Here is a 27,704-nt window from a genome sequence, read left to right on the forward strand (position 1 = left end):
TCTCTCTGCCTCTTTCTGTTTCACCCTGTCTCTCACCTACCTGTCTGTCTCTCTCTGTGTCTGTCTCTCTCTTTGCCCCTCTCTGTCTATCTCCTTCTGTCTGTTTCTCACCCTGTCTTTCTCTCTCTCTGTGTCTGTCTCTCTCTCTGGGCCCCTCTCTCTACCTGTCTGTGTCTCTTTATGCCTGTCTCTCTCTCAATGTGCCCCTCTCCCTCTGCCTGCATCTCTTTCTGTCCGTCTCTCACTCCATCTGTCTTTGTCTCTCTCTCTGTGCCCCTCTGCCTGTATGTGTCTCTTTCGGTCCATCTCTAACCTGTCTCTGTGTGTTTGTCTCTCTCTGCCTGTCTCTCACCTACCTATCTCTCTCTCTGTGCCCCTCTCTCTGCCTCTCTCATCTACCTGTCTGTCTCTGTGCATCTGTCTCTGTGTCCCTTTCTCTGCCTCTTTCTGTTTCAACCTGCCTCTCACCTACCTGGCTGTCTCCCTCTGTGTCTGTCTCTCTCTTTGCCCCTCTCTCTGCCTGTCTAGCTCCTTCTATCCACCTCTCACCCTGTCTCTCTCTGTGTCTGTCTCTCTCTCTGGGCCTCGTCTCTGCCTCTGTGTCTCTTTATGCCTGTCTCTCACCTACCTGTCTCTGTCTCAAAGTGCCCTTCTCTCTCTGCCTGTGTCTCTTTCTGTCCATCTCTCACTCTGTCTCTCTCCCTGCCTGTATGTGTCTCTTTCTGTCCATCTCTAACCTGTCTCTGTGCCCTCTCTCTCTGCCTGTCTCTCTCTGTGTGTCTGCCCCCCTCTCTGCATCTGTCTCTCACCTACCTCTCTGTCTCTCTCTGTGTGTCTGTCTCTCCCTCTATATGCCCCTCTCCCTGCCTGCCTGTGTCTCTCTCGGTGTCTGTCTCTCCCTCTCTGTGCCCCCCTCTCTCTGCCCGTCTGTGTCTCTCTCTGTCTGTCTGTCACCCTGTCTCTCTCTCACTTGTCTGTCTCTCCCTGTGTCCCTCTCACTCTGCTTGTCTGTCTCTCACCTATCTGCCTGTCTCTCTCTCTCTCTCTCACCTGTCTGTCTCTGTGTGTCTGTCTCTCCCTCTGTGCCCCCCTCTCTCTGCCCGTCTGTGTCTCTCTGTGTCTGTCTCTCACCCTGTCTGTCTCTCACTTGTCTGTCTCTCCCTCTCTGTGTCCCTCTCACTCTGCTTGTCTGTCTCTCACCTGTCTGTCTCTCACCTGTCTCTGTGTCTGTCTCTCCCTCTCTGTGCCCCCCTCTCTCTGCCCATCTATGTCTCTCTGTGTCTGTCTCTCACCCTGTCTCTCTCTCACTTGTCTGTCTCTCCCTCTGTGTCCCTCTCACTCGGCTTGTCTGTCTCTCTCACCTGTCTGTCTCGCTCTCACCTGTCTCTCACCTAACTGCCTGTCTCTCTCTCACCTGTCTGTCTCTCCCTCTGTGCCCCCCCCTCTCTGCCCGTCTGTGTCTCTCTCTGTGTCTGTCTCTCACCCTGTCTCTCTCTCACTTGTCTGTCTCTCCCTGTGTCTCTCTCACTCTGCTTGTCTGTGTCTCTCACCTATCTGTTTGTCTCTCTCACCTGTCTCTCACCTATCTGCCTGTCTCTCTCTCTCACCTGTCTGTCTATGTGTCTGTCCCTCCCTCTGTGCCCCCCTCTCTCTGCCCATCTGTGTCTCTGTGTCTGTCTCTCACCCTGTCTCTCTCACTTGTCTGTCTCTCCCTCTCTGTGTCCCTCTCACTCTGCTTGTCTGTCTCTCACCTATCTGCCTGTCTCTCTCTCTCTCACCTGTCTGTCTCTGTGTGCCCCCCTCGCTCTGCCCATCTGTGTCTCTCCCTCTCTGTCTCTCACTTGTCTGTCTCTCCCTCTCTGTGTCCCTCTCACTCTGCTTGTCTGTGTCTCTCACCTATCTGTCTGTCTCTCTCTCACCTGTCTCTCACCTATCTGCCTCTCTCTCTCACCCGTCTCTGTGTGTCTGTCTCTCCCTCTCTGTGCCCCCCTGTCTCTGCCCGTCTGTGTCTCTCTCTCTCACTTGTCTGTCTCTCCCTCTCTGTGTCCCTCTCATTCTGCTTGTCTGTGTCTCTCACCTATCTGTCTGTCTCTCTCTCACCTGTCTCTCACCTATCTGCCTGTCTCTCTCTCTCACCTGTCTGTCTCTGTGTGTCTGTCTCTCCCTCTCTGTGCCCCCCTCTCTCTGCCCATCTGTGTCTCTCTGTCTGTCTCTCACCCTGTCTGTCTCTCTCTGTGCCCCTCTCTGCCCATCTGTGTCTCTCTCTGTCTGTCTCTCACCCTGTCTGTCTCTCTCTGTGCCCCTCTCTCTGTCAGTCTGTGTCTCTGTCTCTCTCTCTGTCTGCCCCCATCTCTCTCTGCCCGTCTCTCACCCACCTGTCTGTCTCTGTGTCTCTGACCCGTGTCTGTCCATACATCCGTGTATGTGTCTATGTGTGTGTGTGTCTGTCTGTCATGTGTGTGTCTGTCTGTCTCTGTGTCCGTATGTGTGTGTGTCCGTCTCTGTCTCTGTGTGTGTGTCTCTGTCCCTACAATAATAATAATGACGGCATTTGTTAAGCACTTACTATGTGCAAAGCACTGTCCTAAGTGCTGGGGAGGCTACAAGGTGATCAGGTTGTCCCATGGGGGGCCCACTGTCAATCCCCATTTTCCAGATGAAGTAAGTGAGGCCCAGAGAAGTGAAGTGACTTGCCCAAAGTCGCACAGCTGGCAATTGGCGGAGCCGGGATTTGAACTCATTACCACAGACTACAAATAATAATAATAATAACAATGGTATTTGTTAAGTGCTTACTGTGTGCAAAGCACTGTTTTAAGCGCTGGGGAGGTTACAAGCAGGTTGTCCCATGGTGGGGCTCCCAGTCTTCATCCCCATTTTCCAGATGAGGGAACTGAGGCCCAGAGCAGTGAAGTGACTTGCCCAGAGTCACCCAGCTGACAAGCGGCGGAGCCGAGATTTGAACCCACGACCTCTGACGCCAAATGAATGGCTGTCTGTGTCCGTGTGCGTCTCTGTGCGCGTCTTGGACTCTCATTCATTCATTCATTCAATCGTATTTATTGAGCGCTTACTGTGTGCAGAGCACTGGCCTAAGCGCTTGGGAAGTACAATTCGGCAACATCTAGAGACAGTCCCTACCCAACAGTGGGCTCACAGTCCATTCATTCATTCAATCGTATTTATTGAGCGCTTACTGTGTGCAGAGCACTGTACTAAGCACTTGGGAAGTCCAAGTTAGCAACATCTAGAGACGGTCCCTACCCAACAGCGGGCTCACAGTCTATTCATTCATTCATTCAATCGTATTTATTGAGTGCTTACTGTGTGCAGAGCACTGTACTAAGCGCTTGGGGAGTCCAAGTCGGCAACATATAGAGACGGTCCCTACCCAACAGCAGGCTCACAGTCTAGAAGGGGACTCTCCCAAGCGCTTGTCCCAGTGCTCTGCACACAGTAAGTGCTCCATAAATACGGTTGAATGAATGAATGAACGAACAAATGAGTGTCTGTGTCCCTGTGTGTGTCTCTGCGCATCTTGGACTCTCATTCATTCATTCAATCGTATTTATTGAGCACTTACTGTGTGCAGAGCACTGTAACAAGCGCTTGGGAAGTACAAGTCGGCAACATATAGAGACAGTCCCTACCCAACAGCGGGCTCACAGTCCATTCATTCATTCAATCGTATTTATTCATTCATTCATTCAACCGTATTTCATTCATTCATTCAATCATATTTATTGAGCGCTTACTGTGTGCAGAGCACCGTACTAAGCGCTTGGGAAGTCCAAGTCGGGAACATATAGAGACGATCCCTACCCAACAGTGGGCTCACAGTCTCGAAGGGGGAGAGAGAGAACAAAACAAAACATATTAGCAAAATAAAATAAATAGGATAAATACGTACAAATGAAATAGATAGAGTAATAAATATGCGGGCTCACAGTCTAGAAGGGGACTCCCCGAAGCGCTTAGCCCAGTGCTCTGCATACAGTAAGCGCTCCATAAATATGGTTGAATGAATGAATGAACGAACGAATGAATGTCTGTGTCTCTGTGCGCGTCTTGGACTCTCATTCATTCATTCATTTAGTCGTATTTATTGAGCACTTACTATGTGCAGAGCACTGTACTAAGCGCTTGGGAAGTACAAGTTGGCAACATACAGAGACGGTCCTTACCCAACAGCGGGCTCAAGGTCCATTCATTCATTCAATCATATTTACCGAGCGCTTACTGTGTGCAGAGCACTGTACTAAGCGCTTGGGAAGTACAAGTCGGCAACAGATAGAGAGGGTCCCTACGCAAGAGTGGGCTCATTCACTCATTCAATTATATTCACTGAGCACTTACTGGGTGCACAGCACTGTACTAAGCGCTTGGGAAGTCCAAGTCAGCAATATATAGAGATGGTCCCTACCCAATAGCAGGCTCACAGTCCATTCATTCATTCAATCATATTTATTGAGCACTTACTGTGTGCAGAGCACTGTACTAAGCGCTTGGGAAGTACAAGCTGGCGACATATAGAGATGGCCCCTACCCAACAGTGGGCTCACAGTCCATTCATTCATTCATATCGTATTTATTCAATCATATTTATTGATCGCTTACTGTGTGCAGAGCACTGTACTAAGCGCTTGGGAAGTCCAAGTTGGCAACATATAGAGATGGTCCCTCCCCAACAGCGGGCTCACAGTCCGTTCATTCATTCAATCGTGTTTATTGAGCGCTTACTCTGTGCAGGGCACTGTACTAAGCGCTTGGGAAGCAGCATGGCTCAGTGGAAAGAGCCCGGGCTTTGAAGTCAGAGGTCATGGGTTCAAATCCCAGCTCCACCACTTGTCAGCTGTGTGACTTTGGGCAAGTCACTTCACTTCTCTGGGCCTCAGTTCCCTCAGCTGTAAAATGGGGATGAATCCTGTGAGCCCCTCGTGGGGCAGCCTGATGCCCTTGTAACCTCCCCAGCGCTTAGCACAGTGCTTTGAACATAGTAAGCGCTTAATAAATGCCATTACTATTATTATTATTATTGGAAAATCCAAGTCAGCAACATATAGAGACGGTCCGTACCCAACAGCGGGCTCACAGTCCATTCATTCATTCAAATGTATTTATTGAGCGCTTACTGTGTGCAGGGCACTGTACTAAGCGCTTGGGAAGTCCAAGTTGGCAACATCTAGAGACGGTCCCTACCCAACAGCGGGCTCACAGTCTATTCATTCACTCATTCAACCGTATTTATTGAGCGCTTACTGTGTGCAGAGCACTGGACTAAGCGCTTGGGAAGTACAAGTCGGCAACGTATAGAGACGGTCCCTACCCAACAGCGGGCTCACAGTCTAGAAGGGGGAGACAGAGAACAAAACAAAACATATTAACAAAATAAAATAAATAGAATGAATATGTACAAATGAAATAAACAGAGTAATAAAGACGCGGGCTCACAGTCGAGAAGGGGACTCTCCCAAGCTCTTGGCCCAGTGCTCTGCACACAGTAAGTGTTCCATCAATAAGGGTGAATGAATGAATGAACGAACGAATGAATGAGTGTCTGTGTCCCTGTGTGTGTCTCTGTGCCCCTCTTGGACTCTCATTCATTCATTCATTCAATCGTATTTACTGAGCGCTTACTGTGTGCAGAGCGCTGTACTAAGCGCTTGGGAAGGACAAATTGGCAACATCTAGAGACAGTCCCTACCCAACAGCGGGCTCACAGGCTACTCATTCATTCAATCGTATTTATTGAGCGCTTACTGTGTGCTCAGCACTGGACTAAGCTCTTGGGAAGTGCAAGTTGGCAACATATAGAGACGGTCCCTACCCAACAGTGGGCTCACAGTCTACAGGGGGGAGACAGACAACAAAGCACAACATATTAACAAAATAAAATAGATAGAATGAATATGTACAAATGAAATACACAGAGCAATAAATATGCGGGCTCACAGTTTAGAAGGGGACTCTCCGAAGCGCTTGGCCCAGTGCTCTGCATACAGTAAGCGCTCCATCAATACGGTTGAACGAATGAATGAACGAACGAATGAATGAGTGTCTGTGTCCCTGTGCCCTTCTTGGACTCTCATTCATTCATTCAATCGTATTTATTGAGCGCTTACTGTGTGCAGAGCACTGTACTAAGCGCTTGGGAAGGACAAATTGGCAACATCTAGAGACAGTCCCTACCCAAAAATGGGCTCACAGTCCATTCATTCATTCAATCGTATTTATTGAGCGCTTACTATGTGCACAAAGCACTGTACTAAGCGCTTGGGAAGTGCAAGTTGGCAACATCTAGAGACAGTCCCTACCCCACAGTGGGCTCACAGTCCATTCATTCATTCAATCGTATTGATTGAGCGCTTACTATGTGCACAAAGCACTGTACTAAGCGCTTGGGAAGTGCAAGTTGGCAACATCTAGAGACAGTCCCTACCCAACAGTGGGCTCACAGTCCATTCATTCATTCAATCGTATTGATTGAGCGCTTACTATGTGCACAAAGCACTGTACTAAGCGCTTGGGAAGTGCAAGTTGGCAACATCTAGAGACGGTCCCTACCCAACAGTGGGTTCACAGTCCATTCATTCATTCAATCGTATTTACTGAGCGCTTACTATGTGCAGAGCACTGTACTAAGCGCTTGGGAAGTACAAATTGGCAACATATAGAGATGGTCCCTACCCAACAGTGGGCTCACAGTCTAGAAGGGGGAGACAGACAACAAAACCAAACATATTAATAAAATAAAATAAATAGAATAAATATGTACAAATAAAATACAGATGTACGTATCATTAGTAAAAGAAATGGAATAATAAATATGCGGGCTCACAGTCTAGAAGGGGGAGACCAACAGCAAAACAAAACATATTAACCAAATAAAATAAATAGAATAAATATGTACAAATAAAATAGAGATGTACGTATCATTAGTAAAAGAAATGGAATAATAAATATGCGGGCTCACAGTCTAGAAGGGGGAGACCAACAGCAAAACAAAACATATTAACCAAATAAAATAAATAGAATAAATATGTACAAATAAAATAGAGATATACGTATCATTAGTAAAAGAAATAGAATAATAAATATGCGGGCTCACAGTCTAGAAGGGGGAGACCAACAGCAAAACAAAACATATTAACTAAATAAAATAAATAGAATAAATATGTACAAATAAAATAGAGATATACGTATCACTAGTAAAAAAAATGGAATAATAAATATGCGGGCTCACAGTCTAGAAGGGGGAGACCAACAGCAAAACAAAACATATTAACCAAATAAAATAAATAGAATAAATGTGTACAAATAAAATAGAGATATACGTATCATTAGTAAAATAAATAGAATAATAAATATGCGGGCTCACAGTCTAGAAGGGGGAGACCAACAGCAAAACAAAACATATTAACCAAATAAAATAAATAGAATAAATGTGTACAAATAAAATAGAGATATACGTATCATTAGTAAAATAAATAGAATAATAAATATGCGGGCTCACAGTCTAGAAGGGGGAGACCAACAGCAAAACAAAACATATTAACCAAATAAAATAAATAGAATAAATGTGTACAAATAAAATAGAGATATACGTATCACTAGTAAAAAAAATGGAATAATAAATATGCGGGCTCACAGTCTAGAGCGCTTGGCACACAGTAAGCGTTCCATCAATACGGCTGAATGAATGAATGAATGAGCGAATGAATGAATGAGTGAGTGGGCGTGCGCGCGTGTGTCTCTCGGCCGCCCCCCAGCGGTGGGGCGCGGTACGGCGCGGGGGGCGCGGCGCGGTACGGGGGGGACCGACCTGCCCTCCGTGCGGCCCCTCTTGAGGCGTCGGGTCCTGGCGCGGAGGCGGGTGTCCGGCCGTGCGGGGCAGAAGAAGGCGCGGAGGGCGGACACCATCCGCCGGTACATACCAGGCCCGGCCCCAGGGCCCGCCGCAAGGCCCGCGGACGCTGCCGCAACCCGGGACGCGCAACAATCGCGGCCCGCGCCGGCTTCCGTCACCGCCCGCCCCCGGGACGTCACTTCCCCGGGGGGGAGGGAAGGGGGGCCGGCGATCACTGCGCCTGCGCGGGGCCCGCCGCTCCCCCCCACCCCCCGACCACAGCCGGGGACGGAGCGAGTGGGCGGAAAGGGGCGGGGCCTGGGCCGGCGAGGAGTGCGCATGCGCTATCTCGCTATCTCGCTATCTCTCTCTCTCTCTCTCTCTCTCTCTCTCTCTCTCTCTCTCTCTTTTCCCTCCCTCCACGACACGGGGGATGCAGAGGGGCGGGGCCTGGGCCGACGATGATTGCGCATGCGTAAAGTCTCTCCCCTCAGCGTGGGACGCAGAGGGGCGGGGCTTGAGCCGGCGATGGATGCGCATGCGCTCTCTTTTTATCTCTTTTCTTTCTTTCTTTCTTTCTTTCTTTCTTTCTTTCTTTCTTTCTTTCTTTCTTTCTTTCTTTCTTTCTTTCTTTCTTTCCTTCTTTCTCTTCCCCCCTCCACTGCTCTCTCTTTATTTCTCTCATCATCATCATCATCATCAATCGTATTTATTGAGCGCTTACTATCATCATCATCATCAATCGTATTTATTGAGCGCTTACTATGTGCAGAGCACTGTACTAAGCGCTTGGGAAGTACAAGTTGGCAACATATAGAGACAGTCCCTACCCAGCAGGGGGCTCACAGTCTAAAAGGGGGAGACTCTCTTCCCCCCTGCCCCCCCAGCGGGGGGCGCGGAGGGGCGGGGCCTGGGCCGGCGATGAGTGCGCATGCGCGAGGCCTGCCGCTGCTCCCCCTCCCCCCCCCCCCAGCCGGGGACGGAGCGAGCAGGCGGAGAGGGGCGGGGCCTGATCCGACGATGGGTGCGCATGCGCTCTCTTTCTTTCTCTTTTTCTTTCTTTCTTTCTTTCTTTTTCTTTCTTTCTTTCTCTCTCTTCCCCCCTCCACCGCTCTCTCTTTATTTCTCTCTCTCTCATCATCACCATCAATCGTATTTATTGAGCGCTTACTATGTGCAGAGCACTGTACTAAGCGCTTGGGAAGTACAAATTGGCAACATATAGAGACAGTCCCTACCCAACAGTGGGCTCACAGTCTAAAAGGGGGAGACTCTCTTCCCCCCTCCACCACAGCGGGGGTCGCAGAGGGGCGGGGGCTGGCCCGACGATGAGTGCGCATGCTCTCTCTCTCTCTCTCTCTCTCTCTCTCTCTCCATCTCTCTCAGCGAGCAGGCGCAGAGGGGCGGGGCCTGGGCCGACGACGAGTGCGCATGCGCGCGCCTTGCCGCTGCTCCCCCTCTCCCCCCCCCCCCACAGCCGGGGACGGAGCGAGCAGACGGAGAGGGGCGGGGCCTGGCCCGACGATGAGTGCGCATGCGCGCGATCTCTGACGGAACGAGTAGGCGCAGAGGGGCGGGGCCTGGGCTGGCGATGAGTGCGCATGCGCGCGGCCTGCCTCGGGGAGCTACTAGGGTGTGCAGAGCGCTGCGCTAAGCGCTTCTTTGAGTCTGGAGTCATGGGTTCGAATCCCGACTCTGACAACTGTCAGCTGTGTGACTTTGAATATGTTTGTACATATTTATTACTCTATTCATTTATTTATTTTGCTTGTACATTACCTCCTTCCCCACAGCACCTGTATATATGTATCTATGCTTGTACATATTTATTACTCTATTTATTTATTTATTTTACTTGTACATATCTATCCTATTCATTTTATTAGTATGTTTGGTTTTATTCTCTGTCTCCCCCGTTTAGACTGTGAGCCCACTGTTGGGTAGGGACTCTCTCTATATGTTGCCAAGTTGTACTTCCCAAGCGCTTAGTACAGTGCTCTGTATGTAGTAAGCGCTCAATAAATACGATTGATTGATTGATTTTATTTTGTTAGTATGTTTGGTTTTATTCTCTGGCTCCCCCTTTTAGACTGTGAGCCCACTGTTGGGTAGGGCCGTCTCTATATGTTGCCAATTTGTACTTCCCAAGCGCTTAGTACAGTGCTGTTAACACAGTAAGCACTCAATAAATACGATGGATTGATTGATAGTCACTTCACTTCTCTGGGCCTCAGCTCCCTCATCTGGAAAATGGGGATGAAGACTGTGAGCCCCCCGTGGGACAACCTCCCCAGCGCTTAGAACAGTGCTTTGCACATAGCGCTTAATAAATAAATGCCATCGTTATTATTATTATTATTATTATTATTGGGAGACTGCAATGCAGTCATTCACTCCATCGTACTGATTGAGCTATTAGTGGGTGCAGAGCGCTGCGCTAAGCGCTTGGGAGACTGCAATTCAGTCATTCCATCGGACTGATTGAGCTATTATTAATCGTATTTATTGAGCGCTTACTGTGTGCAGAGCACTGTACTAAGCGCTATTAGTGAGTGTAGAGCGCTGTGCTAAGCGCTGGGGAGACCGCAATTCAGTCATTTAGTCCATCGGACTGATTGAGCTATTAGGGTGTGCAGAGCGCTGCGCTAAGCGCTTTTTAGAGTCAGGGGTCATGGGTTCGAATCCCGCCTCTGACAACTGTCAGCTGTGTGACTTTGGGCTAGTCACTTCACTTCTCTGGGCCTCAGTGACCTCATCTGGAAAATGGGGATGAAGACTTTGAGCCCCCCGTGGGACAACCTCCCCAGTGCTTAGAACAGTGCTTTGCACATAGTAAGTGCTTAATAAATGCCATTAATATTATTATTATCATTATTATTATTATTGGGAGATTGCAATTTAGTCATTCATTCCATCATAGTAATGGAGTGCTGATTGGGTGCAGAGCGCTGCGCTATGCGCTTAGGAGACTGGAATTCAGTCATTCACTCCATCGGACTGATTGAGCTATTAGGGTGTGCAGAGCGCTGCGCTAAGCGCTTTTTAGAGTCAGGGGTCATGGGTTCGAATCCCGCCTCTGACAATTGTCAGCTGTGTGACTTTGGGCAAGTCACTTCACTTCTCTGGGCCTCAGTGACCTCATCTGGAAAATGGGGATGAAGACTGTGAGCCCCCCGTGGGACAACCCCCCCAGCGCTTAGAACAGTGCTTTGCACATAGTAAGCACTTAATAAATGCCTTCATTATTATTATTATTGTTATTGGGCGCTTGGGAGACTGCAATTCAGTCATTCTCTCCATCGTACTGATTGAGCTATTAGGGTGTGTAGAGCACTAGTCTAATCGCTTGGAAGACTGCAATTCATTCATTCATTCAATCAATCGTATTTATTGAGCGCCTACTGTGTGCAGAGCACTGTACTAGGCGCTTGGGAAGTACAAGTCGGCAACATAAAGAGATGGTCCCTACCCAACAGTGGGCTCACAATCATTCATTCCATCATAGTGATTGAGCGCTGGCTGTGCACAGAGCACTGAACTAAGCGCTGGGGAGAGTACAGGCTTTGGAGTCCCAGGTCATGGGTTCAAATCCCGGCTCCGCCAATTGTCAGCTGTGGGCAAGTCACTTCACTTCTCTGGGCCTCAGTTCCCACATCTGTGAAATGGGGATGAAGACTGTGAGCCCCCCCTGTGGGACAACCTGATCACCTTGTAACCTCCCCAGCGCTTAGAACAGTGCTTGGCACATAGTAAGCGCTTAACAAATGCCATCATTATTATTATTATTAATTAATTCATCATCATCAATTGTATTTATTGAGCGCTTACTATGTGCAGAGCACTGTACTAAGCGCTTAATTCATTTAGACTGTGAGCCCACTGTTGGGTAGGGACTGTCTCTATACGTTGCCAATTTGTACTTCACAAGCGCTTAGTACGGTTCTCTGCACATAATAAGTGCTCAATAAATACGATTGATGATGATGATTCATTCATTCCATCGTATTGAGTGCGCAGAGCACTGCACTAAGCGCTTGGAAGAGTACAATTCAATCAATCGTATTGAGAAGCAACATGGCTCAGTGGAACAAGTCCGGGCTTGGGAGTCAGAGGTCATGGGTTCTAATTCCGGCTCCGCCACTTATGAGCTGTGTGACTTTGGGCAAGTCACTTAACTCCTCTGTGCCTCAGTTCCTTCATCTGTAAAATGGGGATGAAGACTGTGAGCCCCACGTGGGACAACCTGATTGCCTTGTATTTACCCCAGCGCTGAGAACAGTGCTTGGCGCATAGTAAGCGCTTAACAAATGCCCTCATTATTATTATTCAGCGCTTACTGTGTGCAGAGCACTGGACTAAGCGCTGGGGAGAGTACAATTCATCCATTCATTCATTCCATCGTACTGAGTGCTAGCTGTGCGCAGAGCGCTGCACTAAGCGCTTGGGAGACTGCAATTCAATCAATCGTATTGAGAAGCAGCGTGATTCAGTGGAACGAGCCCAGGCTTGGGAGTCAGAGGTCATGGGTTTGAATAATAATAATGGCATTTATTAAGCACTTACTATGTGCAGAGCACTGTTCTAAACGCTGGGGAGGTTACAAGGTGATCAGGGTGTCCCACGGGGGGGCTCACAGTTTTCATCCCCATTTTACAGATGAGGGAACTGAGGCCCAGAGAAGTGAAATGACTTGCCCAAAGTCAGACAGCTGACAAGTGGCAGAGTCAGAATTTGAACCCATGACTTCTGACTCCAAAGCCTGGGCTCTTTCCACTGAGCCACGCTGAATCCCATCTCTGCTCGTTGTCAGCTGTGTGACTTTGGGCAAGTCACTTCTCTGGGCCTCAGTGACCTCATCTGTAAAATGGGAATGGAGACTGTGAGCCCCCCGTGGGACAACCTGATCACCTTGTAACCTCCCCAGCGCTTAGAACAGTGCTCTGCACACAGTAAGGGCTCAGTAATAATACTTAATAATAATAATGATAGTGTTGATTATGCACACAGTAAGCGCTGAGTCATAAGAATAATAATAATAATGGCATTTATTAAGCGCTTACTATGTGCAAAGCACTGTTCTAAGTGCTGGGGAGGTTACAAGGTGATCGGGTTGTCCCACGGGGTGCTCGCAGTCTTCACCCCCATTTTACAGATGAGGTAGCTGAGGTACAGAGAAGTGAAGTCACATGCCCAAAGTCACACAGCTGACAATTGGCCGAGTCAGGATTTGAACCCATGACCTCTGACTCCAAAGCCCGGGCTCTTTCCACTGAGCCACGCTGCTTGAGCGCTTCCTGTGCGCAGAGCATTCATTCATTCAATCGTATTTATTGAGCGCTTACTATGTGCAAAGCACTGTTCTAAGCGCTGGGGGGATACAAGGTGATCGGGTTGTCCCACGGGGGGCTCACAGTCTTCATCCCCATTTTACAGATGAGGTCACTGAGGCGCAGAGAAGTGAAGTGACTTGCCCAAAGTCACACGGCTGACAATTGGCCGAGTCGGGATTCGAACCCATGACCTCTGACTCCAAAGCCCGGGCTCTTCCCACTGAGCCACGCCGCTTCTCTAAGCACTGGGCTAGGCGCTTGGGTGAGTGCAATTAGGCAACAGGGCCAATCATTCATTCATTCCACCGTATTGATTGAGCACTTACTGAGTGCAGAGCACTGGACTAAGCGCTTGGGAGAGTGCAATTTTCAACATAGAGAGGCAATCATTCATTCATTCAATCGTATTTAATGAGCGCTGACTGTGCATTCATTCAATCGTATTTATTGAGCGCTTACTGTGTGCGGAGCACTGTACTAAGCGCTTGGGAAGTACAAGATGGTAACATATAGAGACGGTCCCTACCCAACAGCGGGCTCACAGTCTAGAAGGGGGAGACGGACGACGAAACAGAACACGTGGACAGGTGTCAATACCATGAAAATAGATAAATAGAATTATAACTCTATACACATCATTAATAAAATGGATAGAATAATAAATATGTACAAATATACACAAGAGCTGTGGAGAGGGGAAGGGGGTAGGGCAGAGGGAGGGAGTAGGGTCAGTGTTTAGGACGGTGCTCGAATGAACGGATAGAAATAAATCCTGGATTTGGACATAGAAGCTGTGGGGCCGAGGGAGGGGAGAACTGCGAGCCCACTGTTGGGTAGGGACCGTCTCTATATGTTGCCAACTTGGACTTCCCAAGCGCTTAGTACAGTGCTCCGCACGCAGTAAGCGCTCAATAAATACGATTGACTGAGAACGGCCGAGCGAAAGGGTGATGCAGAAGGGAGAGAAGAGGAAATGGGTAGGGACCGTCTCTATATGTTGCCAACTTGGACTTCCCAAGCGCTTAGTCAAGTGCTCTGCCCACAGTAAGCGCTCAATAAATACGATTGATTGATTGCTTGAAATGAGGACTTAATCAGGGGAGGCTTCTTGGAGGAGGTGTGATTTCTTTTTTCTGAAGGCGGGAGAGAAATGATGGTCTGTTGGACTCGAGGAGGGGAGGGCATTCGGGCCAGAGGCAGGGACTGAGTGATGAGATAGACGACACTGAGGTACCCCTTTCCTTTACGGAGCTGTATGTATGTATTAATTAATTAATTTATTTATTTATTTAGTACATATTTACTATTCTATTGATTTTATTTTGTTAATATGTTTTGCTGTCTGTCTCCCCCTTCTAGACTGTGAGCCCGCTGTTGGGTAGGGACTGTCTCTATATGTTGCCAACTTGTTCTTCCCAAGCGCTTAGTACAGTGCTCTGCACACAGTAAGCGCTCAATAAATTAATGAATTAATTAATTTATTTAGTTATTTAGTTATTTAGTACATATTTACTATTCTATTGATTTTATTTTGTTAATATGTTTTGGTTTGCTGTCTGTCTCCCCCTTCTAGACTGTGAGCCCGCTGTTGGGTAGGGACTGTCTCTATATGTTGCCAAATTGTTCTTCCCAAGCGCTTAGTACAGTGCTCTGCACACAGTAAGCGCTCAATAAATACAATTGATTGATTGATTGCTTTGCACATAGTGCTTAATAAATGCTATTATTATTATTATTATTATTATTATTATTGTTATTGTTATCATTATTATTATTATTATAGGGTGGATGGGGAGGGGAGGAGGAGCGGAGGAAAAGGGGGGCTCAGTCTAGAAGCCAGCCTCACAATCTACTATGGTATTTGTTAAGCACTTACTATGTGCCGGGCACTGTACTAAGCGCTCGGGTGGACGCAGGAAAAGCGGGGTGGACGCGGTTCCCGTCCCACATGGTACTCACAGTCTCCATCCCCATTTTACAGGTGAGGAAACTGAGGCCCGGAGGAGAGAAGTGACTTGCCCAAAGTTACCCAGCACACATGTGGTGGAGCCGGGATTAGAACCCAGGTCCTTCTGATTCCCAGGCCTGTGCTCTGTCCACCAAGTCATTAATTGAGCGCTTAGAACAGTAGGGACCGTCTCTATATGTTGCCAACTTGTACTTCCCAAGCGCTTAGTACAGTGCTCAGCACACAGTAAGCGTTCAATAAATACGATTGATAGTAAACGATTAACAAACACCATAATAATTATTATTCATTCATTTAATTGTATTTATTGAGCGATTACTGTGTGCAGAGCACTGTACTAAGTGCTTGGGAAGTTGTTGAAGCAGCGTGGCTCAGTGGAAAGAGCCCGGGCTTTGGAGTTAAAGGTCACGGGTTCAAATCCCGGCTCCGCCAATTGCCAGCTGTGTGACTTTGGGCAAGTCACTTCAATCAATCAATCAATCAATCAATCATATTTATTGAGCACTTACCGTGTGCACAGCACTGTACTAAGCGCTTGGGAAGTACAAGTCGGCAACACAGAGACAGTCCCTACCCAACAGTGGGCTCACAGTCTAGAAGACTTCTCTGTGCCTCAGTTCCCTCATCTGTAAAATGGAGATGAAGACCGTGAGCCCCCCCCGGGACAATCTGATCACCTTGTAACCTCCCCAGCGCTTAGAACAGTGCTGTGCACATAGTAAGTGCTTAATAAATGCTATTATTATTATTATTACAAGCTGGCAACATATAGAGACGGTCCCTACCCAACAGCGGGCTCACAGTCTAGAATTATTCATTCATTCGATCGTATCTATTGAGCGATTATTGTGCGCAAAGCACTGTACTAAGCGCTTGGGAAATTCAGCAACAGAGACAATCCCGGCCCACGACCGGCTCACAGTCTAGAAGGGGGGAGACAGACATCAAAACAAGTCAACAGGCATCAGTAGCATCAATATAAATAAATAGAATTATAGATATGTACACATCATTAATATAAATAAATAGAATTATAGATATGTACATACACACAAGTGCTGTGCAGTGGGGAGGAGGGCTATTCATTCATTCATTCAATCGCTTACATTCATTCGTTCATTCAATCGTATTTGTTGAGCGCTTACTGTGTGCAGAGCACTGTACTAAGCGCTTGGGGAGTACAAGTTGGCAACATCTAGAGACGGTCCCTACCCAACAGCAGGCTCACAGTCTAGAAGGGGGAACAGTGCGCAGAGCACTATACTAAGCGCTTGGAAAGTACAATTCAGCAACAGATAGAAACAAACCCTCCCCGACAACGGGCTCACAGTCTAGAAGGGGGGAGACAGATGACAAACCAAAAAAAGAGTAGACAGACATCAATTGTATCAATATAAATAAGTGGAATTATAGATATTCATTCATTCAATCGTATTTATTGAGCGCTTACTGTGTGCAGAGCACTGGACTAAGCGCTTGGGAAGTCCAAGTTGGCAACATCTAGAGACAGTCCCTACCCAGCAGTGGGCTCACAGTCTAGAAGGGGGAGACCGAGAACAAAACAAAACATATTAACAAAATAAACTAAATAGAATAAATATGTACAAATAAAATAGAGCTATATGTATCATTAGTAAAAGAAATAGAATAATAAATATGTGCATATGTGCATGAGCCCCTTCCTTCCTCTCCCCCTCGTCCCCCTCTCCATCCCCCCCCCATCTTACCTCCTTCCCTTCCCCACAGCACCTGTGTATATGTATATATGTTTGTACAGATGTATTACTCTATTTATTTATTTATTTATTTATTTTACTTGTACATATCTACTCTATTTATTTTATTTTGTTAGTATGTTTGGTTTTGTTCTCTGTCTCCCCCTTTTAGACTGTGAGCCCACTGTTGGGTAGGGACTGTCTCTATATGTTGCCAACTTGTACTTCCCAAGTGCTTAGTACAGTGCTCTGAACATAGTAAGCGCTCAATAAATACGATTGATGATGCATATATACACAAGTGCTGTGGGGCAGGGAGGGGTGTAATAATAATAATGATGGTATTTGTTAAGTGCTTACTATGTGCAAAGCACGGTTCTAAGCGCTGGGGGGATACAAGGTGATCAGGTTGTCCCACGTGGGGCTCACAGTCTTCATCCCCATTTTACAGGTGAGATAACTGAGGCCCAGAGAAGTGAAGTGACTGCCCAAAGTCACACAGCTGGCAATTGGCAGAGTCAGGATTAGAACCCATGACCTCTGACTCCAAAGCCCGGGCTCATTCCACTGAGCCACGCTGCTTCTCTACACAATGCCCAGAAGCAGCATGGCGTAGTGCATGGACCCCGAGCCTGGGAATCAGTAGGTCATGGGTTCTAATCCCAGCTCTGCCAATTATCTGCTGTGTGACCTTGGGTAAGTCACTTCACTTCTCTGGGCCTCAGTGACCTCATCTGGAAAATGGGGACTGAGACTGGGAGCCCTATGCCGGACAGGGATGGTGTCCAACCTGATTTGCTTGTATTCCCCACCCCTCCACCCCCCTCCAGCGCTTAGTCCAGCGCTTAGCACATAGTAGGAGCTTAACAAATACCACACTTAGAGTTGTCTGGTGGCAACGGCACAGACTTGGGAGTCAGAGGACGTGGATTCTAATCTCGCCTCTGCCGCTTGTCTGCTGTGTGAACTGAAGCAGCATGGCTCGGTGGAAAGAGCCCGGGCTTTAGAGTCAGAGGTCACGGGTTCAAATCCTGGCTCTGCCAATTGTCAGCTGTGTGACTTTAGGCAAGTCACTTCTCTGGGCCTCAGTTCCCTCATCGGGAAAATGGGGATTATGACTGTGAGCCCCCCGTGGGACAACCTGATCACCTTGTAACCTCCCCAGTGCTCAGAACAGTGCTTTGCACATAGTAAGCGCTTAATAAATGCCATTACTATTATTACTTAACTACTCTGTGCCTCAGTGACCTCATCTGTACAATGGGGATTAAGGCCTTCCCAGACTGAGCCCCTTCCTCCCCCTCCCCATCCCCTCCACCTTACCTCCTTCCCCTCCCCACAGCACCTGTATATATGTATATATGTCTGTAGGTATTTATTACTCTATTTTATTTGTACATATTTATTCTATTTATTTTATTTTATTAATATGTTTTGTTTTGTTCTCTGTCTCCCCCTTCTAGACTGTGAGCCCACTGTTGGGTAGGGACTGTCTCTGTACGTTGCCAACTTGTACTTCCCAAGCGCTTAGTACAGTGCTCTGCACACAGTAAGCGCTCAATAAATATGATTGAATGAATGAATGAATGAATACGACCACAAAACAAAACATGTGGACAGGTGACAAGTTATCAGAATAAATAGAAATAAAGCTAGATTCATTCATTCAGTCATATTTATCGAGCGCTTACTGTGTGCAGAGCACTGGACTAAGCGCTTGGGAAGGACAATTGGCAACATATTCAATCATTCATATTTATTGAGTGAATACTGTGTGCAGAGCACTGTACTAAGCGCTTGAGAAGTTCAAGTTGGCAACATAGAGAGACGGTCCCTACCCAACAGCAGGCTCACAGTCCATTCATTCATTCAATTGTATTTATTGAGTGTTTACTGTGTGCAGAGCACTGTACTAAGTGCTTGGGAAGGACAATTGGCAACATATTCATTCATTCATATTTATTGAGTGAATACTGTGTGCAGAGCACTGGACTAAGTGCTTGGGAAGTACAAGTTGGCAACATATAGAGACGGTCCCTACCCAACAGCGGGCTCACAGTCCATTCATTCATTCAATCATATTTATTGAGGGTTTACTGTGTTCAGAGCACTGTACTAAGCGCTTGGGAAGTCCAAGTCGGCAACATATAGGGACGGTCACTTACTGTGTGCAGAGCACTGGACTAAGCACTTGGGAAGTACAAGTCGGCAACATATAGAGACGGTCCCGACCCAACAACGGGCTCCCAGTCTAGAAGGGGGAGACAGACAACAAAACCAAACATGTGGACAGGTGTCAAGTCATCAGAACAAATAGAATTAATGCTAAATTCATTCATTCAATCATTTATTGAGCGCTTACTGTGTGCAGAGCACTATACTAAGCCCTTGGCTGCACATCCTTAACAAAATAAATAGAATAGTAAATGCGTACAAGTAAAATAAATAGAGGAATCAATCTGTACAAACATAAATACAGGTGCTGTGGGGAGGGGAAGGAGGTAGGGCGGGGTGGGATGGGGAGGAGGAGAGGAAAAAGGGGGCTCAGTATGGGAAGGCCTCCTGGAGGAGGTGAGCTCGGCCCATGACCATTAGAGAAGCAGCGTGGCTCAGTGGAAAGAGGACGGGCTTCGGAGTCGGAGGTCAGGGGTTCGAATCCCAGCTCCTCCACGTGTCTGCTGTGTGACCTTGGGCAAGTCACTTAACTTCTCTGCGCCTCAGTTCCCTCATCTGGAAAATGGGGATTAAGACTGTGAGCCCCACATGGGACAACCTGATCACCTTGTATCCTGCCAGCACTTAGAACAGTGCTTTGCACATAGCAAGCGCTTAACAAATGCCATCATTATTATTATTATTCTCATTATTATGACCCTGACCCCCATCCCAGTTTGGGTCTGGGAGCCATGGCCCATGTGTGTCGGTTCTGGAACCGACTGCCTCTCCTTCCCCACGCAGCCTCAGGTGTCTCAGGGCGCTGCCAGGCTTCCCCTGGGACAGGACGGGGATGAGGAGGAGGAAGAGGAGGAGGACGAGGAGGAGGAGGGCAGGGCTCTGGGTTGTGAGGGCCTCGGGGACCATTCATTTCATTCATTCAATCGTATTTATTGAGCGCCTACTGTGTGCAGAGCACTGGACTAAGCGCTTGGGAAGTACAAGTTGGCAACATATAGAGACGGTCCCTACCCAACAGTGGGCTCACAGTCTAGAAGGGGGAGACAGACAACAAAACAGAACATATTAATAAAATAAATAGAATAGATATGTACAAATAAAATAAAGAAAAATAGAGTAATAAATCCGTACAAACATATATACATAGATACAGGTGCTGTGGGGAGGGGAAGGAGGTAAGGCGGGGGGGATGGGGAGGGGGAGGAGGGGGAGAGGAAGGTGTGGGAAGGCCTCCTGGAGGAGGTGAGCTCTCAGTAGGGCCTTGAAGAGAGGAGAGGAAGAGAGCGAGCTTGGCGGATGGGCAGAGGGAGGCCATTCCAGGCCCTGGGGATGACGTGGGCCGGGGGTCGATGGCGGGACAGGCGAGAACGAGGTACGGTGAGGAGATTAGTGGCGGAGGAGCGGAGGGTGCAGGCTGGGCTGGAGAAGGAGAGAAGGGAGGTGAGGTAGGATGGGGCGAGGTGATGGACAGCCTTGAAGCCCAGGGTGAGGAGTTTAACCAGAGAGGGAGGAGGAGGAGGAAGAGGAGGAGAAAGAGGAAGCAGAAGCAGCATGGCTCAGTGGAAAGAGCCCAGGCTTGGGAGTCAGAGGTCATGGGTTCTAATCCCGGCTCTGCCACTTCTCCGCTGTGTGACTTTGGGCAAGTTACTTAAATTCTCTGTGCCTCAGTTCCCTCGTTTGTAAAATGGGGATTAAGATTGTGAGCCCCACATGGGACAACCTTGATTACCTTGTATCCCCCCAGTGCTTAGAACAGTGCTTGGCACATAGTAAAGTGCTTAACAAATAACAATATTATTATTATTATTAAAGAGGAGGTAGAGGGCAGGGCCATGGCCCCAGGCCTGCTCTTGGCTGTGAGATCCTCGGGGTCCAGAGGAGGAGGAGGAAGAGGGCAGGGCCGTGACCTCTGGCCCCCTCTGGGCTGTGAGATGCTCGGGGATCAGAGGAGGAGGAAGAGGAAGAGGAGGAGGAGGACGAGGGCAAGGCCGTGGCCCCCAGCCCCGTCTGGGCTGTGAATTCCTTAGGGACCAGAGGAGGAGGAGGAAGAAGAGGAGGAGGAAAAGGAGGCCGTAGAGGGAAGGGCTGTGACCCCTGGCCCCCTTTGGGTTGTGAGATCCTTGGGGATCAGAGGAGGAGGAAGAGGTGGGGGAGGAAAAGGAGGAAGAGGGCAAGGCCATGCCCGCTAGACCTGTCTGGGCTGTGAATTCCTCAGGGACCAGAGGAGGAGGAGGAAGAAGAGGAGGAGGAGGAAAAGGAGGAAGAGGGCAAGGCCATGCCCGCTAGACCTGTCTGGGCTGTAAATTCCTCAGGGACCAGAGGAGGGGGAGGAGGAGGAAGAAGAGGAGGAGGAGGAAAAGGAGGTGGAAGAGGGCAAGGCCGTGGCCTCCCGGCTCCATCTGGGCTGTGAATTCCTCAGGGACCAGAGGAGGAGGAGGAGGAGGAGGAAGAAGAGGAGGAGGAAAAGGAGGCCGAAGAGGGAAGGCTGTGACCCCTGGCCCCCTCTGGGCTGTGAGATGCTTGGGGATCAGAGGAGGAGGAAGAGGTGGGGGAGAAGGAGGAAGAGGGCAAGGCCGTGGCCCCCGGCCCCGTCGGGGCTGTGAATTCCTCGGGGACCAGAGGAGGAAGAGGAAGAAGAGGAGGAGGAGGGGGTAAAGGAGGCGGAAGAGGGCAAGGCCGTGGCCTCAGGCTCTGTCTGGGCTGTGAATTCCTCAGGGACCAGAGGAGGAGGAGGAAGAAGAGGAGGAGGAAAAGGAGGCCGAAGAGGGAAGGGCTGTGACCCCTGTCCCCCTCTGGGCTGTGAGATCGTCAGGGACCAGAGGAGGAGGAGAAAGAAGAGGAGGAGGAAGGGGGCAGAGCTGTGGCCCCCAGCCCCCTCTGGGCCACGAGATCTTTGGGGACCAGAAGGGAAGGAGGAGGAGAAGGAAGACAGTGGTGGTCCTTGGTGGCTCGGACAGGGCCGGGCCAGGCCCCTGTTTTCCCGGGAGGAGGCGGGTGGGCGGGCAGCTGGCCGGAGCCCCGAGGGATGAGGGGACCTAGCTGTTCCACCTTACAGGCCCCTTTGGAACTGGAGCCCTGAAGGCATAATAATAATAATAATGGCCTTTATTAAGTGCTTACTATGTGCAAAGCACTGTTCTAAGCTCTGGGGAAGTTACAAGGTGATCAGGTTGTCTCACGGGGGGCTCACAGTCTTCATCCCCATTTTCCAGATGAGGGAACTGAGGCCCAGAGAAGTGAAGTGACTAGCCCAAAGTCACACAGCTGACAACTGGTGGAGCCGGAATTTGAACCCATGACCTCTGACTCCAAAGCCCAGGCTCTTAGCTCTCTTCCTCCCTTCAGAGCCCTACTGAGGGCTCACCTCCTCCAGGAGGCCTTCCCACACTGAGCCCCCTCCTTCTTCTCCCCCTCCTCCCCCCTCTATCCCCCCCGCCTTACCTCCTTCCCTTCTCCACAGCACCTGTATATAGGTATATATGTTTGTACATATTTATTACTCTATTTATTTATGTATTTTACTTGTACATATCTATTCTATTTATTTTATTTTGTTAATATGTTTTGTTTTGTTCTCTGTCTCCCCCCTCTATCCCCCCCGCCTTACCTCCTTCCCTTCTCCACAACACCTGTATATATGTATATATGTTTGTACATATTTATTACTCTATTTATTTATGTATTTTACTTGTACATATCTATTCAATTTATTTTATTTTGTTAATATGTTTTGTTTTGTTCTCTGTCTCCCCCCTCTAGACTGTGAGCCCACTGTTGGGTAGGGACCATCTCTATATGTTGCCAACTTGTACTTCCCAAGCGCTTAGTCCAGTGCTCTGCGCACAGTAAGCGCTCAATAAATACAATCGATTGATTGATTTCCACTGAGCCAGGCTGCTTCAAGGCATCTCCCCGGCCTCCATGGAGCGGCGCATCGGTTCGGCAGAGACAGAGAGACAGAGGCACACACTAGAAGGCAGGGAGAATGCAAGGAGATAAACCAGGAGGCAGCCAGAGACAAGCGGGCAAATTCATTCATTCATTCATTCAATCGAATTTATTGAGCATTTACTGTGTGCAGAACACTGTACTGAGCGCTTGGAAACAAATAGAGACAATCCCTACCCAACAACAGGCTCACAGTCTAGAAGGCAATAATCATAATGATGGTACCTGTTAACTGCTTACTATGTGCCAAGCACTGTTCTAAGCTCTGGGGTAGATACAAGGTAATCAGGTTGTCCCACGTGGGGCTCACAGTCTTCATCCCCATTTTACAGATGAGGTCACTGAGGCACAGAGGAGTTAAGTGACTTGCCTAAAGTCACACAGCTCATAATCAATCAATCGTATTTATTGAGCACTCACTGTGTGCAGAGCACTGTATTAAGCGCTTGGGAAGTACAAGTTGGCAACATATAGAGACAGTCCCTACCCAACAGTGGGCTCACAGTCTAAAAGACCCCTCATAAGTGGAGGAGTGAGTATTTGAACCCATGACCTCTGCCTCCCAAGCATATGCTCTTTCCACTAAGCCATGATGCTTCTCAGTAAACACACATGCAAGAAGACACACACACATGACGCAGTCAAGACACCCCGATGCACACAAGGAGGCAGGCAGAGAGACACCCACGCACCCCAAGAGACAGAGACAGATACACATCTTTTGTGCCACTGATCAATCAATCAATCAATCATATGTATTGAGCTCTTACTGTGTGCAGAGCACTGTACTAAGCGCTTGGGAAGTACAAGTTGGCAACATATAGAGACGGTCCCTACCCAACAGCGGGCTCACTGATCGGGAGAAGGGTCAGGAGATAGAGAAGCCACGTGGCTTAATAGAAAGGACACAGGCTTAGGAGTCAGAGGTCATAATAATGATAATAACAATAATAATAACAATAATAACAATAATGGTGGTATTTGTTAAGCACTTACTATGTGCCAAGCACTGTTCTAAGCACGGGGGTAGATACAAGGTAATCAGGTTGTCCCACATGAGGCTCACAGTCTTCATCCCCATTTGACAGATGAGGGAACTGAAGTCCAGAGAAGTGAAGTGACTTGCCCAAGGTCACACAGCTGACAAGTGGTAGAGCCAGGAGTAGAACCCGTGACCTCTGATTCCCAAGCCCAGGTTCTTTCCACTAAGCCACGCTGCTTAGGTCATGGGTTCTAATCCCGCCTCTGCCACTTGTCAGCTGTGTGACTTTGGGTAAGTCACTTCACTTCTCTGGGCCTCAGTTCCCTCATCTGGAAAATGGGGATTAAGACTGTGAGCCCCCCGTGGGATAACCTTGATCACCTTGTATTCCCCCCCCCCCCAGCGCTTAGAACGGTGCTTTGCACATAGTAAGCGCTTAATAAATGCCATCATTATTATTATTATTCTCTGGGCCTCAGTTACCTCATCTGGAAAATGGGGATTAAGACTGTGAGCCCCACGTGGGACAACCTGATCACCTTGTATCTACCCCAGCGCTTAGAACAGTGCATGGCACATAATAAGGGCTTAACAAAAACCGTCATTATTATTATGGAGGGATCACCAGGCTGAGCCTTATCAATCTCTCCCTGTGGGTTAGTATACAAACCATGCAATTTTCTTTCTATTTTAATTTGGAGAATTTGCCAAAATGGGGAGAACCCTTTCTCATCCCTGCCTAACGTCTTTACACCTTGAAGAGGTGATTACCTAATGTTCTTGGATTGAAACAGCTGGGGACCAATCAATCAATCAATCGATCATATTTATTGAGCGCTTACTGTGTGCAGAGCACTGGACTAAGCGCTTGGGAAGTACAAGTTGGCAACATATAGAGACGGTCCCTACCCAACAGTGGGCTCACAGTCTAGAAGACCATTGATTTATAAGAAAAAACCCTCTGGTCTTGGGAGGGGGGGCAGAAACTATTCAACTTTACATAAAATCAATCAATCAATCAATCGTATTTATTGAGTGCTTAGTAAGCGCTGAAATACTACTAAAGTGTTATCAGTTGGCTAAAGATATTTAAGGAACCACTCTTTAGGAAAAAAAATCAAATTGTATTTTTTAAGTGCTTACTATGTGCCAAGCACCGCACTAAGCACTTGGGTAGATGTAAAATAATCAGGGCCAACATGGGGCTCTTTAGAGGGCGAACAGGCTCTAGACTGTAAGCTCGTTGTGTACAGGGAATGTTTATTGTGCTTAACGCTTAGTAGAGTGCTCTGCACACAGTAAGTGCTCAATAAATACCGTTGAATGAATAAATGAATCCCCATTTTGCAGATGAAGGAACGAAGGCACAGAGAAGCTAAGTGACTTGCCCAATATCACACAGCAGATAAGCGGCGAAGCTCAGATTAGAATCCAGGTCATTCGACTCCCATGTTCTTTCCACTAAGCTACACGGCTTCTCATCACTACCTATGTGATATTATAGATAGGGTAATACTGCTAGGGTTTCTAGAGAAAAATATCGCCGTTCCCCTCGATGGATATTTTGGTTTCCTTTGAGAAGGGTAGGGCGGGCAACTATACAGTCTCTGTCTGCTGTGTGACCTTGGGCAAGTCACGTAACTTCTCTGAGCCTCAGTTCCCTCATCTGTAAAATGGGGATTAAGACTGTGAGCCCCCCGTGAGACAACCTGATCACCCTGTATCCCCCCAGCGCTTAGAACAGTGCTTTGCACGTAGTAAGCGCTTAACAAATGCCATTATTATTATTATTATCATTATTATTATTATTACCTCGTTCTCGCCTGTCCCGCCATCGACCCCCGGCCCACGTCTTCCCCCGGGCCTGGAATGCCCTCCCTCTGCCCATGTCCGCCAAGCTAGCTCTCTTCCTCCCTTCAAGGCCCTGGTGAGAGCTCACCTCCTCCAGGAGGCCTTCCCAGACTGAGCCCCTTCCTTCCTCTCCCCCTCGTCCCCCTCCCCATCCCCCCATCTTACCTCCTTCCCTTCCCCACAGCACCTGTATATATGTATATATATTTGTACATATTCATTACTCTATTTATTTATTTTACTTGTACATATCTAGTCTATTTTATTTTGTTAGTATGTTTGGTTTTGTTCTCTGTCTCCCCCTTTTAGACTGTGAGCCCACTGCTGGGTAGGGACTGTCTCTATATGTTGCCAACTTGTACTTCCCAAGCGCTTAGTACGGTGTTCTGCACACAGTAAGCGCTCAATAAATACGATTGATGATGATGATTACAGGGTGACATTCTGAGATCTGCAGTGCTTATCGCAATTGGAAACAGAAGTGAAACGTTCAAAGGCAACGACTCCCTTTCAGATTGCAAGGATCCTATGCCAAATAGTTTTAAAACTCTCCAAAGGTAGCCAGACTAGTTTATTTCAAGTAGAATAAGATGGAAGCTAGCCAGAGCCAACGGAGTAAGAAGCTCCTCTTTTGCCCTGCCAAAGCATCCCGACTAATTGTCTACAGTTCACAGGTCTGAGCCTCTACTCCCCTGGCAGACAAGTAGGTGAGGGAGTTTATTGCCGTGATGTTATCGTACAGAAAATCCATCAATCGTATTTATTGAGCGCTTACTGCGTGCAGAAAAACCTCTCAAAGTAGAAGTGTCGTACGTTTCGGTCTGCTGGGGGTGAGCCTTTATAAAATAAAGAAAATGATGGCATTTTGTTAAGCGCTTACTATGTGCAAAGCATCATCAGCATCATCAATCGTATTTATTGAGCGCTTACTGTGTGCGGAGCACTGTACTAAGCGCTTGGGAAGTACAAATGGGCAACATATAGAGACAGTCCCTACCCAACAGTGGGCTCACAGTCTAAAAGGGGGAGACAGAGAACAAAACCAAACATAGTAACAGAAGAAAATAAATAGAATAAATAGAATAGAATAGATATGTACAAGTAAAATAAATAAATAAATAAATAAAGAGTAATAAATATGTACAAACATATATACATAAGCACTGCTCTAAGCGCTGGGGGGGATACAAGGTGATGAGGTTGTCCCACGTGGGGCTCACAGTCTTAATCCCCATTTTACAGATGAGGGAACTGAGACTCGGCGAAGTGAAGTGACCTGCTTCTCTTTATGCAAAGGAAAAGTTTGGAAATTGAATAGGAGATACAAGGTGATCAGGTTGTCTGGCGTGGGGCTCACACTCTCAATCCCCATTTGACAGATGAGGTCACTGAGGTAAAGAGAAGCGAAGTGACTTGCCCAAGGACACACAGCAGACAAGTGGTGGAGGCGGGATTAGAACCCATGGCCTCTAACTCCAAAGCCCGGGCTCTTTCCACTGAGCCACGCTGCTTCTAGTAAGTGTTTGGATCAGCATGTTAGCGGTTCAAATGGGGAGGAAAGGGTGGATTCTAGAGGTGTAGTAAAAGTAAAACGGACAGGATTTCATGATGGATTGAATGTCCGGGCTGAATGCTTATCTGACTCATTGTATAATCCAGTAACTGGAAAAATTAAACCCAAAAATCAATCAATCAATCGTATTTATTGAGCACTTACTGTGTGCAGAGCACTGTACTAAGCGCTTGGGAAGTACAAGTCGGCAACATATAGAGACGGTCCCTACCTACCCAAAAATGAGGGCACAGTTCCCAGACTGAACCCCCTTTTCCTCTCCTCCTCCCCATCCTCCCCGCCCTACCTCCTTCCCCTCCCCACAGCACCTGTAAA

At 48.0% G+C, this 27,704-nt stretch overlaps 1 protein-coding gene across 1 annotated transcript in view; it reads right to left on the minus strand.

Annotated features, from left to right (window-relative positions):
* The window catches only part of SENP2 (SUMO specific peptidase 2), a 90,815-nt gene extending 82,841 nt beyond the window's left edge, over nucleotides 1-7,974 (minus strand). The window contains exon 1 of the mRNA XM_038762535.1: nucleotides 7,823-7,974. Coding sequence (XP_038618463.1) covers nucleotides 7,823-7,932 — 110 coding nt within the window. The 5' untranslated portion in view covers nucleotides 7,933-7,974. The remainder of the gene's footprint in view (nucleotides 1-7,822) is intronic.
* Between the last annotated feature and the right edge of the window lie 19,730 nt (nucleotides 7,975-27,704).

Source organism: Tachyglossus aculeatus, chromosome 1, assembly GCF_015852505.1.
Source record: "Tachyglossus aculeatus isolate mTacAcu1 chromosome 1, mTacAcu1.pri, whole genome shotgun sequence".
Classification (NCBI taxonomy): domain Eukaryota; kingdom Metazoa; phylum Chordata; class Mammalia; order Monotremata; family Tachyglossidae; genus Tachyglossus; species Tachyglossus aculeatus.